At 40.7% G+C, this 20985-nt stretch overlaps 1 protein-coding gene across 7 annotated transcripts in view; it reads right to left on the minus strand.

Moving 5' to 3' along the window:
- LOC131228535 (protein ENHANCED DOWNY MILDEW 2-like) overlaps positions 1–20985 on the minus strand; it is a 47867-nt gene that overhangs the window by 11610 nt on the left and 15272 nt on the right. For 6 of the 7 annotated variants that reach the window (XM_058224256.1, XM_058224257.1, XM_058224255.1 and 3 more), the window contains 10 exons: positions 19916–19963; positions 19645–19793; positions 18328–18424; positions 18121–18219; positions 17510–17757; positions 16951–17034; positions 16322–16840; positions 15687–15831; positions 15430–15531; positions 14511–14603 (listed from right to left, as the gene is read on the minus strand). In XM_058224256.1, the coding sequence (XP_058080239.1) occupies positions 14511–14603; positions 15430–15531; positions 15687–15831; positions 16322–16840; positions 16951–17034; positions 17510–17757; positions 18121–18219; positions 18328–18424; positions 19645–19793; positions 19916–19963 (1584 nt within the window). Of the gene's footprint in view, positions 1–14510; positions 14604–15429; positions 15532–15686; positions 15832–16321; positions 16841–16950; positions 17035–17509; positions 17758–18120; positions 18220–18327; positions 18425–19644; positions 19829–19915; positions 19964–20985 lie in introns of those variants that run through there. The other variant, XM_058224259.1, reaches the window with a different exon arrangement.

Here is a 20985-nt window from a genome sequence, read left to right on the forward strand (position 1 = left end):
TGCAGATTACCTCCATTAAGTTGAATGGTGACAACTATCTTCAATAGGCACAATCTGTAAAAGTATTTTTAAGAGCCCGTGACAAGTTGTCGTATATTTTGGATGATTCCCCAAGCTCTACAAATGTTACCTACAAGTCTTGGACAAAGGAGAATTATCAAGTTATTGCATGGTTGTTGAATAGCATGGATTCCTCGATTAGCCACTCAGTGATGTTTTTATCCTCGGCTAAAGGCATTTGGGATACGCTTCATGATATGTTCTCGGAATCTCAGAATTTTTCACGGGTATTCCAGCTTATTCAAGAAATTGGTCGGTTTCAACAAAACTCCAGATCCTTAAAAGACTATTATTCGATGCTTCGGGGTATGTGGGATGAGTTGGATATGTATCAGCCTCTTCCTTCCAAATGTAAAGAGGATCATGAACATGCTCATAAGCAACGGGATGATACTCGTATCATGCAGTTCCTTGCTGGGTTGAGTTCTGATTATCTTCACGTTCGCGATCAGGTTGTTATGCAGGATCCTCTTCCCCCATTGACGACAGTCTATGCCATGTGTCAGCGTGCTATGATCTCTACTCTTCCTTCTCATTCATTTGTGCCACCCGAGTGTTCGGCACATCTTGTTGGCGATCAGTACTCCCTTGGTCTTAGGGTACCATCCTTGAGCTCAGGGCGCATTTCTGGTTTTGGTGGTCGTGGTAGAGGCCGCGATCTAGATCGCAGTCGCGGCGGCCGTAGTCTTCGTGGTCGTGGTGGACGTGGACGAGGACGTGATGGTTCCCGCATTTGTTCACATTGCGGTGGAACTAATCACACTTACATGGTCGCCCCACGATCCGCTTTGCTTCCACCTGCTTTCCGAGACACGCTTTTCCACCCCGAAAAACTACTTGGGGAGTCTCTTATTATTTCTTGGGCGGCATATGAGCCCTTATGCGGCTTCACATTCGGGATATTCCTGAGCCTTCTCATGCAGCCCAGTCAGGTATGCTCTTCTTTTGTCATCCTCTCCTACCTCCTGGGTCATTGACACTGGAGCTTCCTCCCATATGAGGTAAGTTGCAATTCTTTTCTTCTTATTCTTCTTCTTCTCCCACTCAGTATCACAGCCGCAGATGGAACCCAATCTCCCATCTGGGATTGGTTCCATCCCTCTCTCTTCTTCCTTGTCTTTGTCCTCCGTATTGCATGTGCCTCGTTTTCCATTAAACTTTGTTCTATTAGCTCTCTAACTAAATCACACAATTGATCCATCACCTTCTTTCCTTCTTATTGTTTGTTTCGGGACTACAGACGAAGAGAGTGATTGGTGGGGGCATGAGCGAGGAGGCGTTTATCTTCTCGATGATACACCTGTTGTACCCTTTCTCTAGATCAAGAGTCCATGACTCGGTGGCATTGCCGCTTAGGCCACCCATCCATTGCTAGATTGAAACTTTTATTTCCCTCCTTACCTGTCACTAAACCATTATGCTGTGATATTTGTAAATTGTCTAAACATCATCGTGCCACGTTTCCTCCTAGCTCTTCTGGGAGGAAATCTCAACCTTTTCTTCTGGTTCACTCGGATGTTTGGGGACCAGCTCCGGTTACCTCGACTTTTGGATTTAGATATTTTGTTACCTTTATTGATGATTATTCCCGCATGACTTGGATTTATCTTTTGAAATCTAAAAGTGAAGTATTTGATGCATTTAAAGTGTTTTATCATGAAGTGCACTCAATTTCATTGTTCCATCAAATCCCTCCATTCGATAATGGGGAGAATACATGTCTACTGCCTTCCTTCTTGCAGGAACATGGTATTTTATCTAGACGTCATGTGCTCGCACTCCTCAACAAAATGGTATTGCGAACGAAAGAATCGTCATCTTCTTGACTTGCTCGCACCCTTCTACTTGGTATGCATCTACCCAAACATTTTGGGGGTGATGCTCTCCTAACCGCTACTTTTCTTAGTAATCGTATACCCTCACGTATTCTGTCTTATAAATCTTCATTTACTATATTGTATCCTCATGATAATCAATTTCCTCTACCACCTAAAGTTTTTGGTTGCACATGCTTTGTTCAAATTTTGGATGGAAGTAATGATAAACTTAGCCCCAGGGCAATTAAATGTGTCTTTCTAGGGAATACTCGGAGTCAGAAAGGGTATAAATGTTTTGTATGTCTCTGCTGATGTAACCTTCTTTGAGGATATTTTTTTTTCTCAGCTCCAGGCCGATCCTTTTGTGATCCTCTTGCAAGTCAGGGGGAGTATGACTCTTATCCTCTTCTTCTTTCCACTAGTGATCATGGGAAAACTCCTCTCCCCTCCATTCAACATCCTGTTAGTGATTTGGGTGAGCCTAAGCCTCTGCGGGTTTATCATCGTCGAGATAAATCTTTACACGCTCAGTCATCCATTCTTCCGCTTACTTTGGATGTTGCCTCAGGTGACTCTCCTACCTCGAGTTTAGATTTCCTCATTGCCTTGCGCAAAGGGTCACGATCTTGTACTCAACACCCCATTAGTAATTTCATTTCATATGATCATCTTTCACTGTCTTTTCAGTCATTTGCAGCTTCCCTTTCATCACAGACTATTCCTCGGTCTCTCTCACATGCTCTTCAAAGTCCTGCAATGTCTGCTCTTGAGAAAAATCATACTTAAGACCTTGTGCCACTTCCTTCAGGTCATAAACCTGTTGAATGTCGATAGGTTTATACGATTAAGTTTTTTCCAGACGGCTTCATTGATCGCTATAAAGCCCGTCTTGTTGCTAAGGGTTACACACAGACTCATGGTGTAGATTACTTCGAGACATTTTCTCTAGTGGCTAAGTTTAATTCAATTCACGTTGTGATCTCCTTAGCCGTTAATTTATCGTGGCCCTTGTTTCAACTCGATGTTAAGAATGCATTTCTCCATGGGGACCTTGTAGAGGAAGTTTACATGCATCAACCCTGGCTTTGTTGCTTCTCACAACCCTACACTTGTATGTCGGTTAAAAAAGACTCTTTATGGACTTAAACAATCCCCACGCATGGTACGAAAAATTCAGTCAAGTTCTCTTGGAATTCGGCTTTGTTCGTAGTCATGCCAATCATTCTCTTTATATGCCATCGATCGACGATCATCATAATTCTCATTGTCTATGTGGATGATATTGTTCTGTCCGATAGTGATTTTGTTGGAATGAGAGAGGTCAAAGATTTTTTGAAGACCAAGTTTGAAATCAAGGATCTTGGTCCTCTTCGTTACTTCCTCGGAATTGAAGTTGTTCGCTCATCATCCAAATTGGTCTTGTCACAACGGAAATATGCGCTCGATCTTCTCATGGAGACCGGCATGTTAGGGTGCAAGCCTGCTACCACTCCCATGGATACTTCACAGAAGCTTCGACCAGATGGTCCTCTCCTTACTGATCCCGAGATGAATCGACGACTTGTAGGCCGGCTTATTTACCTGACCATTACTCGCCCAGATCTCTCATTTGCAGTGGGGGTTGTTAGCCAATTCATGCAAGCTCCCTGTACTTCTCATCTCACGGCTGTCTACCGCATACTTCGGTATTTAAAATCAGCCCCGGGTCTTGGCCTCTACTTTCAGTTGCATGGTCATCTTCATCTTTCTGGCTATTCCGATGTTGATACTTTTGATCGCCGCTCTACATCCGGCTTCTGTACCTTCCTAGGTGGCAATCTTATAACCTGGAAGAGCAAAAAGCAGCCAGTTATTGCCCAGTCCTCGGCTGAAGCAGAATATCATTCTATGACTCATGCGACATGTGAACTTGTGTGGCTTCGCAATCTTCTTGAAGAACTTGGCTATCCTCCTTCGGGTCCTATTCCTCTTCACTGTGACAATCAAGCGGCTATCCATATTGCTCGTAACCCAGTTTTCCACGAGCGAACCAAGCATATTGAGGTTGACTGTCACTTTATTTGGGAGAAAGTCGAGGAAATTGTCACTCCTTTTGTTAGATCTGGGGATCAACTTGCGATGTTCTTACAAAATCCTTGAGTCGAGATGCTCTTCATCGTGTTCGTGACAAGTTGGGCATGATCAACATCTATGCTCCAACTTGAGGGGAGTATAGAGAATGCTAGGGTATTATATTTATAGTGTGTCCTTTTAGTGTAAGTGCATGTGCACACTTCCTTATTCCCTGCAGTGTACTATATGCTTTTTCATAATAAAATATTATGTGTTAGGGCATGCAAGCCTAACACAGATCATCTCTCCCAAACTCTCCTCCTCCTCCTCTCTCAATATTCTCATCTCTTCTTCACATTATCCTCATCAAATCTTTGTAGGAACTACTAACCAGGTTGATAGGACGAAAGTCCTTCATCTTGAAAGCACCTTCAACTTTAGGGATGAGTACAATAAATGTACTGCCTAGCTCCTTAGGTATATAGCTCGTTTTGCAAAGGTCGAAAATAATAAGAAATAAGTCGTTACTGACCATAGACCGAAATTGATGAGGACATCCAAGCACCATACCAGAGGAGGGCTCAGCCAGTCTCTTTATAGCTAGACAACCATTACGTGGGGCCCATTTGGCCCAATTCACATTCCTAGCCACGTTGAAGACCCCACATGCATGTTCATGCATCTTTTAAGACCTCACACTGGAAATATACAGGTGGGCTGTATATAGGAGCTTGATGGACACATCGGACCGTTGGATTGGGTGGACACAATGATCAGATCGTTGAATCGTCATCAGACATCTTGATCGTGGACCCTCATGGGCCACGAAATAGTTTTGGTTGTTTAGATTGTTTACATGCATCGTTATTTTTTGTATACCTTATATTTGTGTTGAGATTAGGGAGTTACGAACAACTTTTAATTTATTAAACGTCTGTGTTTTCTCTTCTTCATATTATTTGAAGAATACTCCATGTGATTTAGAGCTTGGGTGTGGTGTGATTCCATTCCCTATTCAACGAAAGTGCGAGGCTTCCATCTATCATCTTCCTTCTCTCCTCATTTTTATCCGAAAAAAGTACCCAGAAAACTTCAGCTCTCTTCTTTCTTTTCTATCCAAGACCATCCAAATCATCTGTTTCTTCAACTTTTCATCATTCAACTTCAACATCAAGCAAAATCAACCTTTGAGGACCCAAAAAAACCCTAGCCAACAACCTACACATACGAGCCCCTAGGCTGACCGTATGAACAACAGCTCAATCCTTTGATTTCCCCTTGATTCCCCATCCATAACCTTACCATAAACCCTAAATCCCCAAATTTCTATTTTCTCCAACTTCTAAAAACTCTTATTCCAAAATCCCCAATTCTCATTAACCCTAAAATTTTCAAATTTCAGATTTTCCCCTTCCAAACCCTAATCATAAAACCTACAAATATGTCCCTTAAGTGTGGAATGTGCCTATGATAAATTAGAAGTTAATCCTTCCATTGGGCCTAGTTTTAATTAATTTATATGATTTCTTAGTATGCGGGCATGTGATTCCTATTGTTTACTCTTCATTAGTTAGTGGGTTAGCATCTTTTGTTAATTGAGTTACTTTCTGGACTCTTTCATTATCTCCACGTTGCATGCTAGCATTAAATCATGTGTCCTGCATCGAATTTGGTATCAGAGCCATATATCTAGCAAATGATTTTTGTGTTGCATCTAGGTTAGAGTCACATCTAGGGTCGGTAGAGCATACATTGCATATAGGATCTAGGATCATATTGTTGAATTTTGTTCCTAGTTTGGAGTATCCCATTGTTGAATGTTTAGCTAGCGTTTTCCACTTATACCATTGCTGAATTTTCAGCGTAGTAATCTCAGGTTGTCGCCTTGCTAAATTTTCAGTTTGAGGTTTTCAAATTACACTCTTGCTGAATTTTCAGCCTGGTACTTTCAAATTGCTATCTTGCTGAATTTTCAACTTAGTATTTTAGGTTAACGGCTTGCTGAATTTTCAGATTAGTGTCCCTAGTGTGTCCAACTTGATTCCTAGGTTGGTTTTGTCTTTGTCATAATATTACCTTAGGATTTAGGTTTTCCCCTAAGAGTTACCTTGTGTAGGGCCACTCGTTCTGGACGTGGTTTTGGTGTACATCCCACTATGAATCTAGAACAGATTATTAAGGCCCTCAACGTTATCAACAACCGTTTGACAGCAATTGAAGCACACAATAGGACCACCGTGACTCAATTGACCGTGACCAATGCACGTGTCAATAAGCTTGAAGCCCTCCCTTTAGGCGAACCCCAACACTGGGGAAGATGTCCAATCACAAGCCGGGGATCAAATTGAAGGAGTTGAAATGGTGCTACTTACAATTGATGGTCGCGTGGCCTGCACCTTGAGCCAGATTGTAGAAAGTGATGATTGGCACATGAATTCAATTTTCCATACTTATGTCAAGTATGGTAGCAAAAACTGCAAGGTAATCATTGATGGTGGCAGTTGCATCAATGTGGTGGTGCTCTTAGGAATGCTAGTCATTCCTCACCCTCAGTCATATTGAGTCTCATGGTTTGATGCATCTTTGATTCCTGTTTCTCAGTGTCGTCTCATTCCCATATAGTTTGGTTTCTATATGGATACGCTGTGGTGTGATGTTTTGCCTACGGATATAATAGGTCATATCATTTTGGTCAAGCCTTGGTTGTATGACAGGGACAACACTATTTAGTCGCTCAAATATGTGTTGATTTCTGTATAAAGGCAAAATTATTGTCTTGAAGACTCTCCCGCTCAAAAGCACCCCAGAAAAGGAGGACATCAAGAAACGTGGTCCTGAAGATACGACGAAACTCCAGCTTGAGTCTCTTCTTATAGTTAATGCCAAAGAGTCTGAAAGAGACAAACTGATTTGACGTTGTATGCTCACGTGGCAAGTGAGGTTACACCCAAGGTTATGATAGAGATGTCACCTGAGGTTACACCCGAGGATAGTGTAGAATTATCATCTGAGGTGAGCCCGGAATTGGAAAAGTTTAATGTTGTTATTCCAGAGGACATACCGGTAGATCTTACACCTGTGCAGGACATTCACGTGTTGACTCTACCAAACCTTCGTCGCAATCAAATGAGTCCTAGGGAGAGAGTGGATCGGGAAAGACAAGCAAATGAGCATAAGACTCCTATAAATTGCATACCCATGTCAATGTTCCATAGGCCTTTAGAGTTTGCACATACATCTACACGACATATGTATGACTAGCATGAGGAGATTAGAAGAATCAATACAAGTAATGAAACATACAAAATGATTGCTAACTCACACCAAAGGTTTAAACAGTTTATTATGGGTGACGAAGTCATGATTATAATACATCTAAGAAGGTTTCCATAGGAAAACATAAAAAAAATTACAAGCCCGTAACACCGAACTATAAAAAATCTTGAAAAGATTGGGTTCAGATACTTGATAGATCTTCCACCTAACATAGGTATCAGTTCCACATTTAATGTGGAAGTTCTTGTACTGTTTCATGGACCTTCCCCTAACCCCCACATGAACTTTGATGATGCTGCCCTTGACCTATCCCATAAACCATGGCTATTAGCTGGCGCCTCTTTTCAACCTTTAGCATCCGTACCTACGAGAAAAGAGGAGATAGAGGATATCTTAGATGAAGCAGTTTATACATGACATGGCGGTTACCAGGAGTACCTTGTCAAGTGGAAGGGCATACCAAAGTCAAATAGTACGTGGATCATAGAGGCAGAGCTTCAGCAACAAGATCCGAATCTCCTCGAGCATCACTGCAGCTTTATTTCGCCAGATGCAAAATCTCCTCAACCGAGGGGAATTGATGAGGACATTCGAGCACCATACTAGAGGAAGAGAGTTGAGCCAGTCTCTTTATGGTTAGACAACCATTACATGGGGCCCACTTGGCTCAATTCACATTCCTAGCCATGTTGAAGACCCCTTGTGCATGTTCGTGCATCTTTGAAGACCCCACACTGAGAAGATGCAAGTGGACTGCATATAGGAGCTTGATGGACACATCGGACCGTTGGATTGGGTGGACACGATGATTAGATTATTGGATCATCATCAGACATCTTGATCGTGGACCCCTATAGGCCACGAAATAATTTAGCTATTTATTTTGTTTACATACTTCGTTATTTTTGGTATACCTTATATTTGTGTTGAGATTAGGGAGTTAGGAACAACTTTTAATTTATTATACGTCTTTATGTTGAGAATCTTATTTGAGAGCATCTTTTTGTAAAAAGTCTTTTCTGAGACTATAAAAGAGAAAGATGGTGTGTGAAGCCCTAATGCCATTATTTTGAATAAAAAGCTGTGTTTTCTATTCTTCATGTGATTTGAAGAATACTCCATGTGATTTAGATATTGGATGTGGTGTGATTCCATTTCCTATTCAACGGAGGTGCAAGGCTTCCATCTATCATCTTCCTTCTCTCCTCCTTTTTATCCGAGAGAGGTATTTTCCCAGAAAACTTCATCTCTCTTCTTTCCTTCCTATCCAAGACTATCAAAATAATCTTTTTCTTCTACTTTTCATCATCCAACTTCAACCTCAAGTGAAATCAACCATTGAGGACCCAAAAAAAATATATATATATCATATCCAACAACCAAATGTAAGCGCCCCTAGGTTGACCGTATGGACAATAGCTCAATCCTTTTGATTTCTCCTTGCTTCCCCATCAAAACCCCTTAATTCCCCATCCATAACCCTACCCTAAATCCTAGATCCCCAATTTTTTATTTTCTCCAATTTATAAAAACCCTAATCCTAAAATCCCTAATTCCCATGAACTCTAATTTTTCAAATTTCAGATTTTCCCCTTCCTAACCCTAATCATAAAACCTACAAATGTCCCTTGAGTGTGGAATGTGCCAATGCTAAGTTGGAAGTTTTATCCTTCCATCGGGCCTAGTTTTAATTGATTTATGTGATTTCTTAGCATGCGGGCATATGATTTAGGTTGAATCAAATTTATTTCCTATAGTTTACTCTCAATTACTTGATGGGTAAACATCTTTTGTTAATTGAACTACTTTATGGACTCTTTCATAATCTCCACGTTGCATGCCAACACTAAATTATGTGTCTTGCATTAAAAAAATGATTGGAAGAAGAGAATGGGGTAGCCATCCGGCCCAGGAGCCTTCTCATTTTCAAGGGTTGGGACTACCTATTTGATCTCCTCCATGAGGATCTCTGTTTCCAAGGAACTTGCATCGTCGCTCGAGAGCTTTGAAAAGCCGAGATTATCCGGCCGAGTACAATCAACCACCTCCTTGGATAACAGGTACAAGAAGAAATTAACAATCTCCATTATTCCTTCTTTATCCGAGATAATCCTATTGTCCACCTTGATGGAGGAGATGGCATGAAAGTTTTCTATTTCTAACCAAGCCCTCTCAAAATGAAAAGGTTTGAGGCCTGAGAAGAGCTCCTCCATCCCCCTCAGTTTCCACTCCCAGTACCATGTTCAGAGTGATCTCGAAGGCCCTTTTTTGGCCACCAAGCAAAACAAGTGGAAATAGTCATCATCCCTATTCCCGAAAACACCTCCCAACAATTTGCCGATGTGACAAACTGCTTCTCGCACCCACCTTTTCTTTTTAATCATATCAACTAAAACTTCCAATTGGTCTTGGGATAGAAATAGGGCCTCCAGTAGTAACTCCCCTTCCGATCTGATTACCAAGCCCATTTCCCTTATCAAGTCATCATGTACAACATTACTTAAGACAAAATTAATAGAATAAGGAACCATCACAAGGCAATACTTGACAGGAAGGAAGAAATGGTCATCTAAAATGATAACAGAGAGAGGGTTAAGATGAGAAAAGACCTGCAGGGAGGGACCCGGTTCCTCAATCATGGAGAGATGGAGGGGGGCATCTCGCTAATTGAGGATAATGTTTTCTCTGGTTCGGTGAAAGGAGGGACTAGGTATCTCTAACAGACTCCGATCCCCCTCTTCATTCGATTCTAATTCGACACCGTCGAATTGCATCCTAGACGTGGGCCCTTCCGTTAACAACCAAGATTGACGAGAAGGAATCGAATCATTCTGCGTCGAACGATCTGAAACCAGAAGGTGGGCTTCCCCCTAAGTTCTATCGCCTCGCCTCTTGGAGCATGGCCTTCATACTTGTCAGAGTTACTCACATGAAAATCTACTTGCTTATCCTTGGAAGCCTCTGCGTGTACAGTGAGAGTCACTCCATTCTCTCGAGCATCGAAGTTGTCATACCCAAAGGAGAAAGGATGGGACATGTCGTGAATGGAATCGTCGTGGATGCAGGAGGTGAAGCCACGTCCATCAGAGATATAAATATCCCTGCCCCGAATTTGGATTAAATCAAAATCCTCTTGACATGTGTAAAGAGTACTTGGTGAAAGTCGTTGCTCCGCAACTACTGACTTTATCGTTCCCGCCCTTTCGAGATTCATGAGATCTAGCTATGTAATGCTCAAAATATCATTGATATCGAGAGAATTTCCTTCTTTTATCACTCTACTATGGATGATACAAGGATCCGACAACTCGTCCCGGTATCTCGTCTCGAGATTCTCGTTTTTGAAAGTAATGAGATGAGAGGATCCGGCAGCATTGCTTCTATCTCTCACCAGAGTACGACTCAGTACCTGATCATCCATCTGTTCTTCAATGTGGCGGGGGCACTCCATCTCGTTCGTCCAAAGCGTGGCTAATGTATTTCGTTCTTTTTTTAAAAGATAACGATTGTATTAAGAAAAGAGAAAGATACAAAAAGGAGAGAGAGTCTGCTGAGAATGCAAACTCTCTAAACTCCAAAAAAGCTAAGATCGCTAACCTTCAATGAATCTACATATGTAGCCCATTCTATCATAAGACGCTTAGACTTAGAAATAACTACTTCAACTGAATTAGTGTTGTCCAAGAAGCATCACCCATTTCTTTCTACCCACACGGACCACCAAATGGCAAGAATGGCCATCCTCCATAACCTGGTATTCTTCTTGCCTATGTTTACACCATGCCAAGCAAAAAGAAATTGATCGACCGCTTCAGGAGCACACCAGGAGATATTGAACCGAAAGCTGAATTCAGACCAAATTCTGTACATAAAAGGGAAAGGCACTAGGAGATGGTCTACTGTTTCTTCATTCCTCATACAGCAAAGGCAAATGTTAGCAAGCATCATCCCCCTTTTTCTCAAATTATCGACAGTTAGAATCTTCTTCTTACTGACTAACCACCCGAAAACGACGATCTTAGGGGGGGTTGGATATCTCCAAATGTGCGAGGGCTATGAAGATTTTGTAACAAGCAAGTTACTGTGAATCAACCGATAGAGTGATTTGACAGAAAATCAGCAAGACTTATCCAGTCTCCAAATTAGTATGTCGTCGTCTGACTGAGAAGGCCTAACAGAATAAATATATTCCAGAAGGTTCGTATATTCTGTAACCTCCCAGTCTTGTAGATACCTTTTACAATGCAGATTCCAGACTATCTTGTCTCCAACAACATAATAGCAATCAGCCACAGTACTATCTTTAAAGGAAGCAAGAAGGTAGATGTTCGGAAATCTAGCCTTGAGAGGGGCCTCCCCCAACCAGATATCTTCCCAGAAACTGAAATTAAAGCCTTTCCCAAGATCGAAGCCGACGCCTTTGAGAACCGTCTTTTTCATTTTAAGAATGTCTTTCCAAATAGCCGACGCCCTGCAGGTCGAAGAGTCTTTGGTCCACCACCCACCCGCTGATTTGCCATATTTGCTTTTGATGATAATGTTCCAAAGATTTCCGTTTTCCGACCCTAGCCTCCAAATCCACTCCCCTAGGAGAGCCCAATTCATCAACTTAAGGTCTCTAACCCCTGCTCCTCCTCCTTGAATTTGATTGCACACTTCTTTCACTTTAATAAATGAAATTTCTTGTCTTCCTTACCTTGCCAAAGGAAGTCCCGTCTAAGATTTTCGAGAATAGCCAAAACCGATCTCGAGCATCTGAAGACGGACATGAAGTACAATGGTAAGTTGGAAAGGGCCGCTTTGATAAGGGTGAGGCGACCTCCCAAGGATAGATAACGGCTTTTCCATCTGGCAAGATATTTTTGAAACCTTGTTGTGACTTTCTCCCATAGATAATGGATTTCGTTCTTGACGCGTGGCACAGGCGAGCGAAGCGGGTAGGTCGCACATGAGACTCGTTCCCAAAATATATGCAACGCCCGAGTACACCATGTATTGGACGACAAAGTCGAATCGAGGAAAAGAATCCTCCAAATTCACTGAGAGTTGGCTACATGACCGCACCATTTCCAAGTCTTTTCCCGCCTCTTGTTGAGGGAGTGGGGGGCTACGCACATGTCATGGGAAATGAATGCTGGTCCACAGGAGCATGGTGGAGTTTGTTCACCTTCCTCGCCAATGAAGGGCTTCAACGAACGCCCTCCATCCTTCTTCGAATGAGCTGAGAGATCGCCCTCTTCAGCTTGCGATCCTTCCTTCTGCACGCTGATGTGAATAGTATCTTCTCCAATTTGGAGCGAGATCTGAACCGAGTCATCTTCGACCTCCTAACCCGAATACAAAGCCTCACACAGTGGAGCTCCTCCCACCTCTCCGTCGCTAGGTCCACCATGATCATTTTCCCGACACGAGCCTAAAGCTTGGAAGAAATCGGCATACCACATTTCTAGGGGAACCCCTGAAAATCGAAACCAACAATTAATAAATGCAAACTAAGACCAATCTTTCTATCTACAAATCGACACCATCGGTCCAACCCGATGTAAAAGACTTGCAAATACGATTTTGTCCAAATCTGCCAACGGATGAAGAGGACCCCAAACCGATGTTTCACCGAGAAATCGCAAAACTATGTTTTTCGGACCAATATTACAATAGAATTGAAACCAAACCTAAAGATCAGCTATGGAAAAGGTAGGACGGATAAGAACAACGATACAATGTTGATATGATTCCCAGACTTTAGAGATAACCTCCTTAAGAAGAGAAAGATTGAGACCGATGGGTAATCAGAGCACGGTGGTGAGGTTGAGAACTGTGGGGGTTTGGGAGAGGGGGCTTGATTTCCTGTCAAGGCTTCCATGTAGGAAGGCGGTGATTTGGTTTGAGATTCTGAACCTTTCAAAATTGGAGATAGGGGAGGGAAATTCGAAACATTAGAGGGAGGAGTAGATGCCGAAGGGAGGAGAGGGATTCTCTTAGAATAATCTCCCTCTACGCCGGAACCATAGATTTCCCGATTTACCTCTTTAGGCCCATAGTGAGCTATTTGAACCTGAATGGCCTTCCCGTAGAACTTTTGGCCGTTCAATCCCTCTATAGCCTTAAACAGACATTGTTCCTCCATCCTTACAAACGCAAAACCACGGATAATGAAGTTTTGTTTGTTTCTTGGAATGACAACTTTCCTAACCTTACCATATTTCCCAAATAACCTGAAGAAATGGAATTCCATCCACTCCTCAGGGAAATGGCTAACAAAGAGGGTTGGTAGTTACTTTAAGGGATTACCTCTGATACCTTTTCTTACCTTTGTACCTAGTTCTTACCTTAGATACTTGGATCCACCCACCTTTGTCGTTAACAGGTGCAGTAACGGAAGCTTCAAATATACCTTTATCTCTCAGGCCCTCTCTGTTTGTGCTGCTTGGTCGATGGAATGATGATGGTTGAGTATTGTCATTTTGGTTTCTTGTCGTTGGGTGGCGCCCGGAGTTCCCCTAAGAGGATTGATTACCTCCTTTGTTTCTTGCTCAGACTCTTGAATATTCGTTGATGAAATCTCCGTCAAGGTCTCTCGAATCTTCCATGGATCCATTGCCTGTCTGCTCGCTCGTTGAGCTGAGAGTCCTTCCACTTCGTTGGGAGTAGTGGGGTGAATGTTTTCTTCTCCGAGGAAGGCGGGATCTCCCACACCTTTGTTCAGCTTCTTCTTGATGCGATGAGAAATTTGCACGAGATACCTAGGATGTATGATGACCCCGATTGTGGCGGTTGTGAAGTCAAGATTCATATGTGGGAACCCTAGACGTAGGAAAGAGACGCCTAGAAGATCTAGACACTGGTGAGCGGCGATCGCTCTCACACCTGCTCTCGCTACACAAACACATGTATAACCATAAACCGGTGGTGCCTGTAACCTTTTGAGATTTATATGAAGCAATAAAATGGGTACAAATCGTAGAGATAATCTATGGCTTGGACAGTCCTTGTTCAATCAATTTGTTGAATAAAATTACATGTTTAACTTCTCCTCTAGTTTACAGTAACTTTATTTTATTGACTTCCGAAAAACTTCTTCAATATATTTTTAATGACCGACGAAGGCCAAGACGGGTAATTCTTCAAACAATACAGCATATCATGGCAAATACTATTAAATCAGGTCGAGAAGCATAACTGATTTTGTTTGATATGTTGTAAAAGAAATATAGAAATAAACTAGTAGCATTAAACTGCAGAAGGAATTTGGATTCATGGCACAGTAAAGTAGGTCACTGCTACAAATAACAACCTTTCCCATACCTCTTTAAGCTTTTCCACTTTTGTGAAATGGCGACCGAAGGATGTATAGCGCATGCCGTGGAGAAAAGGTGCCAGGTAAACCTTGAGTTTCTTCTGCAGCAATGTAAATAGAAACTTGGTACATTTCTATTGTGGTAGAGAACTATTCTATAGATAGTGGAGCACAATAGCAGAATTTGATGCAAAAATAAGCTTCCACATGCTACCATGGTCTCCATGCTGAAATATTAAGGAACTCCAAATAAATATTAGTATAAAATAAATCAAAAGAACATGGAATTGCATACAGGAGTATGCCAGTATGGTGAATGTAGCCTTTCTGTATTATAAAAGTTAAAGGTGAAAACATAGGGGAGTATGGTGAACTGGCTTGCTCACCAACATGGGAACAGCTAAGAACAGAGAAAAAGTCATAACAAAAAGTTGAAACATTGAATTGCATCCTCCAGATTGAGTCCATTACCATCTACTTCTTGTGCTGCATTTTCTGAAGTCCAAATGCACCAATTACAATACAAAGTCCACTAAACTAAAATCCGGCAAGAAGAATGTAATAGGTTTCTTTTTGAATATTTGTACTCCATAGAAGAACAATGTCAGTCTTGGCAAAGCATTAACCACATTCGTACTCATTATCAACATCAGCATCAAATTGCAAAGTTTACAATCAGGCAAGCTATAAGAGCATCCCTTAGAATTTAAGATACGTTGTGTACTGGTTATCAAGTCAGCCTCATTGTATGCAGAATTACAGGATGTAATGATTTTTAACTGCCAAGACAATTAAATGGTAAGAGAGCATAATTAATAATCCTGGCCTGGAAAGAAGTATAACCACTGTGCATAATAATAATCAAAGCATAATAGAGAAAGAATTGAAATCTGAGAAACAGCATGTTGGACAAAAATGGCAAAACACCTTCCACTTAATTATCTGGTCGAGAATCTGGGGTTCACAAACAAATTTGGCATCCTCAACGCTGCAGCCCCCTTCTATCTTCTGTAGAGCTGTTCGAACAGCCTGCAAATATATGAACGCTAACATAAACATTATGAGCTTCAAAAATCTAAAAATAAATAAATAAACTATATGTAACATTATAAGCCAACCCTACATAGATGGGACTTTGCGATGATGACAATGGTGACATTTCACACTTTAGATGAATGATATACCTCAACAACACCCTCCACCTTTCCCTCCGTAATGGTCTTGTCCACATTTCTTGATGTATATACATGTGTGGATGGGTGGTTATGCTTTGCCATGATTTCTTCCAATGTTACTTCAGATGATATCTTCTCCATCAAAGCCAGTATCCTGAATTCGAAGAAAATTCAGAATATACAGCGAGCTCAAAGCCCTTATAACGTGCATTATGAATTTAAAAGCTAAGCTTAGTTTACTGCTAAAAATAATATTTGAAGCTGATCTCTCCTTCAGGCAGCTCTCTGTATATAAGTTGTTTAAAAGTTTGTCCACAGGTCAGCTTATCATTGACAACGACTCATCCAACAGTATCACTTGCGATGCAACCAGGGTCTAAAGAACAGAAACTAATTGCTAATTGTAGAACTACATCCAGATTCCAAGCAAAATTTATTCAAGAAAATGTAACAATTCACATACAATAAAGAAGAATAGAGAGAGAAGAAAGACTGATAAAGTATATATCCAGGTTGGTACTAAATAAAAGCATCACGGTATTAAATTCCTACGAAAAGGACCAGATTGAACTGAAAAAAATAAAAATCCAACAAAAAAGGACCAAGACTGAACTGGAAGAAATGAACAGGTCAGGCTATCTTACTTGTTTTTTGTTTCAATGCCTACTACAGGAGCCGAATTACTTGACTTCTTCTTCAGAAGCGGGGATGCGATCTTTTGAAGCTTACTGCTAGTCATGACTTTTGCCTTAGAGTTTGTGGACGTCACCTCTTTCATTGATACCCTATTCTCCTCTGCTGAAGATGACCTCTCCACTTTTAGTGAGGTAGGCTTGACACCATCCTTCAGCGGCTTTTTGCAAGCATCAAGTGTTTTGGATTTCTTGGATGGTTCAAATCCCAGTCTGGAAAGTGGCTTCTCTATCCTATTTGAAGAATCATTCTCTTTCAAAGATTCAGGACTCTTGTCTATCATCATTGGCATCTTTGTGGAAATCCTTTCTTTGGAAGAGTCCCCAGATGCTGCATCTTTCTTCTTTGACATAACCTTTCCTTTGATCAATTGGGAATCTAATAGATGCAGATTTTTCTTTTCTACGATATTGGGGAATATTATATGGTTTCTTATCGGTGTCTTAAGGTCTTCATCGATCTTGTGCCTCCTGGTCACAAGATACATTTGCTCATGGATAATGCATATTTGGTTATAAATAGTGCACAAAGACCCACAGACCATTAGCAACCAAAGTGTCAGAAGAGAAAGTAAACTTACATGCAATACATCAAGATACGATTCGGAATTAGACCTAGCCAAGCCCTCTGTACACCATCTGATGAATCACTAAAACCAATCTTCCTGGTCAAAGGTACTCCAATGTTAGTAATTTCCATGCAGGCAATTTTTCTACATGAATGTACATCAGGAATTATTTGAACCTTGCCTAAGGATATCTATTCCTCGGGCCCAAGTTGTGATCTGGATCATTAGATGCATGGGCCCACCATGGATGGACCATTGATTAAAAAAAAATCTTGCAGCTAGCCATACAAAATTGGCCTCTTTTTAATCAAACAGGTTCCTGACTGTATTCTCTTAATTGTTTATTAGCAGGCTATGGATCGAAGGGTTAGGACTGTTCCATAGGGACATTTCCAGACCATGATCCATAAAGGGTGGGGTCCATAAGATCAGAGGTCAGGATCCCAAATCGCCGACCTCACTTGCAAGAACTCGGGACTGAGCACGCATGCGCTCGTGCGCACACACACACTAAAGACCAGGGATCATATGATTGCTCCCAATAAGACTGTTGTAGACAACTAGAAAGTACCGAGGCAAACACTTTCTGTGGTACACCCTTGGACAGCGCCTACATATAGCAAATTGCAACTCCTCAATGTCTTTATTTTCTCCTTGTTTACAGATATGGCATTTATGGACAGGGCAAGTAAATGACTCTCCAGCAGCAATCTTTCTTTGATGATCTTCTGCTTCAGCTTCATTCTCTGGATGTAGCAATTTGGCAATGCACTCTGGATGATAGAAATGCCCGCATGTTGCGGAAACACAATGAAAGACCTGAAAGACAAGAACAAACATATCCTTCAGCAAGTCTGAAACATAACGAAATGACAAGGTTAGAAAGGGACCCAAACATATCTAAGCTACAGCCATGGAGTCCACTTGGAAGATAGAATTAAAGAACAATGAAGAGTTGGTGATACACATGCAACCAGCACAAAAGTGTAATTAGGCAAGTTTTACCATAAAAAATTTGCAGCGATTATCAAGCTTATAAATTAATTTTAACAGGCAACAAGAATTCTGTTATCAAGATCCAATATTAATGGTGAATTGAAGTTTAGAACTAATATTTCAAATAAAAGCAGATAAAGAGAGATTGAACTAGAAAAGTGAAAATATTAATAGGATGTTCCAAACCTCAGCAGTGGAAGATTTATCAGAAGAGCCCAATTTCCCACATGCAAAACATTGGTGCTGTTTATATTGGCAATTCAGGCAGAAGAAGTTCTTAACTGCCTGCAGAAAATAAAAAACGGCATAGTTACCATCTCTAGAATTTGGAAGCAGACTTGAGAAAAAGGATGAGAAAATGTAGAAATGAGAGAAATGCATTAGGGTGCCTACTTTTACTTGAGCCATAGACATGCCAAGAGATTTACAATCGGACTCAACCCCAGCATCTCTAGTTGCGTGAAAAGACCTCAAGCACTTCCCTTCACAACTGTGTTACATAAATATCAGAATGCACATGACATACAAAAATTGAAAATCACAATAAAATAGTGAACATGATGATGATGGAGGCAGCAGCAGCTGCAGCATCATAGCTGCCTCACATTAAAAATCATATATGGACCAGATGATAATTGTAAATTGTCAATATTTATCAATAGTATCTTCCGAACTCATCAAAGCTTTAAGGTTGTGGCCTCCTCCTTTGAGAAGAAACCTTAGGGATGAAGGGGTTGATTCCTTTTTGTGCAGCTTTTGAACATGCTGGAAAAAGTGTATGCCCAATGGTGGCTAGTGAGAAGGGTGTGGCAAAGGGATCTGACATCTATCCTGTTCTTTTCTTTTTTTCCTTTTTGGAGGATGACATGAGATTCTGTTAAGAAAATTCCGATGTGTGTCTTTTAAGTAAGTCTTTCTACAGGCGCTTATAGGCAGAAGCAATTTTTTAGTTCTAATATCTTCTCTTTGGCAATCCAAAAAAATAGATACCACAGCACTTTTCCTCCATTCACCTGACGTTTTCTTTCTAGTCATGTTGAACAACTTAGTCAACTAAAAAAGCCAATCTCTGCCATGCACTTTCAAACCTATACTGGCATACCATCTGGTCCTAAGGGCTTTTTATCTCTTTATCGAAATGAAAGCTTCTTTCACTTCAAATATTCTAAACCTAGAAATGTATGCATGACCACTAGTCTCGTTTGAGTTTATGATTCCCTCTATCCTTAGGTTCTCAAAGCAGTCATCATTTAACAAGTTCTACGAATAACAGCTCCAGTTTTCATTGATCTTGTCATCTTTAACCAATACCTTTGAGTCATGGATATTAATGCACCTAACATGATCCAAGTCCCTACACTTACGCTCTCTTGTTTTTGCAAGTATGAAGAAATCTTTCTCACTTTCTCCTCCCCAGTCTATTCTACACATCATCATATGCCTTAAATTTAGCCTCACTACTTTTTAGCATTCTTGCTTTTCTATATTCTTATAAATCTTGCTCATTTATAGGCCCTTGCCTAGCCTTGTAACATAACTGTTTCTCACTAGCATACTTTTAGACTACGTCTTCCGCCACCAAGTTTTGTTCTAAAAGTGGCCAACATAAGGACATGTATGAAATGTTTGTATGTGTGTATTTATGCATGCATGCCATGGAGACTGGAAGTAATACTAATAGTAAAAACTGCAAGGAAACAGAAAGTGTACCACAAGATTTCACCACCATTGTCGCAGATGGCACAAACATAATCAAACATGTCAGACCCTTCATCTTCATCCTCTAATTCCTCATCCATGTCTTCATCATCATCAACTATAAAGTTAGATTTTTTGGCATCTGGACCACTGCATAGATCCTGCCAAAGCCAGGAGCAGATTCCATATCTAAGCTCTAAAACAAAATAGTTCTTATTGGCTTAAGAAAGAGATAAGAAATCAAAATAGCATGCAAGAAAGAGGCTAAGAGAGAAGCACTAACCTCATAAAAGGTTCTCTTCTTGGAATTCTCCAAAAATACGCATAGAAACTGTTCAAAAGACAATTGTCATGACAACAAACAATGTATCTGTAGCGAAAGGGCTTTCAAAGCAAACTGAAGGAAAAACAGTGTTGAAACGGAGAGTTTCAAACCAAAAGCCAGCTGGAGCAACTATATCATACTAGAAATGACTAGAAAGACAAGATTTAGTAACAAGAATGCCATGAGGAAGGGAAGAAATACATAGTATACAATGCCCCAAATGGATAGGAGATCCTGAAAAATAAGGATTAAGAGCCCGATCTTGATCTTGGCAGCCAAAAACTCTCTATACAAAATTCGTGTTTTTTTTTTATATATATAAAAAAAAAATTAAAAAGAAGAAGAAGAAGCCATTTCATTCTCTTAATTGCAATTTTCTGACTTCTTATTTTAGTTTTAACTTCCCAAAATTACAGTTAAGCATGGAAAGAGCCATTTTTTTGGAAGCTTCCACCTTTTTCTTGGTGTACACTAATCTAACATGCAGGCACAGGGCCCACCGAAAATGGGATTAAGGCTTGCCGCAGGGTCCCATACACAAACAGAGCATAAAGGAACTGAGAGTTCAAATGTAAGGAACATCGAATTAAAATCTTGAACCTAAGTCATTCTAGATATTTATGTCTACTCCAGAATTTAAGTGCAGCAGTTCTGAATTGAATTTTACTTCTCAAACTGTTAGGAAATTTTCCAAACAAATTTATTTTGAATTACTTAATTCAAAAACTATATACTATTAAAGATTTCCTAAAACATATGATTGATATGAGATTATTTGCCAAAATAGACTTCCTTAACACTTCTCCTCTCTTGTCTATTAATTTTTGCTTCTTGTGCCGAGTTTGTCACCATTAGGGTTCGACAAGTAACACGCACCCATAGTTACCTAATTCGTTAAAGAGTTATTTACAAAAACCCACCAACCTTTTGGTCTGTTATTTGGAGGAGGTTGCCTATCTTTCAGCAGCTGTTATTGTATTTACAACCTGCTGTCTACCCGATTGGGGCTCCAACTCAAACCTTCCTCT

Source organism: Magnolia sinica, chromosome 16 (genome assembly GCF_029962835.1).
Source record: "Magnolia sinica isolate HGM2019 chromosome 16, MsV1, whole genome shotgun sequence".
In the NCBI taxonomy this organism is placed as follows: Eukaryota; Viridiplantae; Streptophyta; class Magnoliopsida; order Magnoliales; family Magnoliaceae; genus Magnolia; species Magnolia sinica.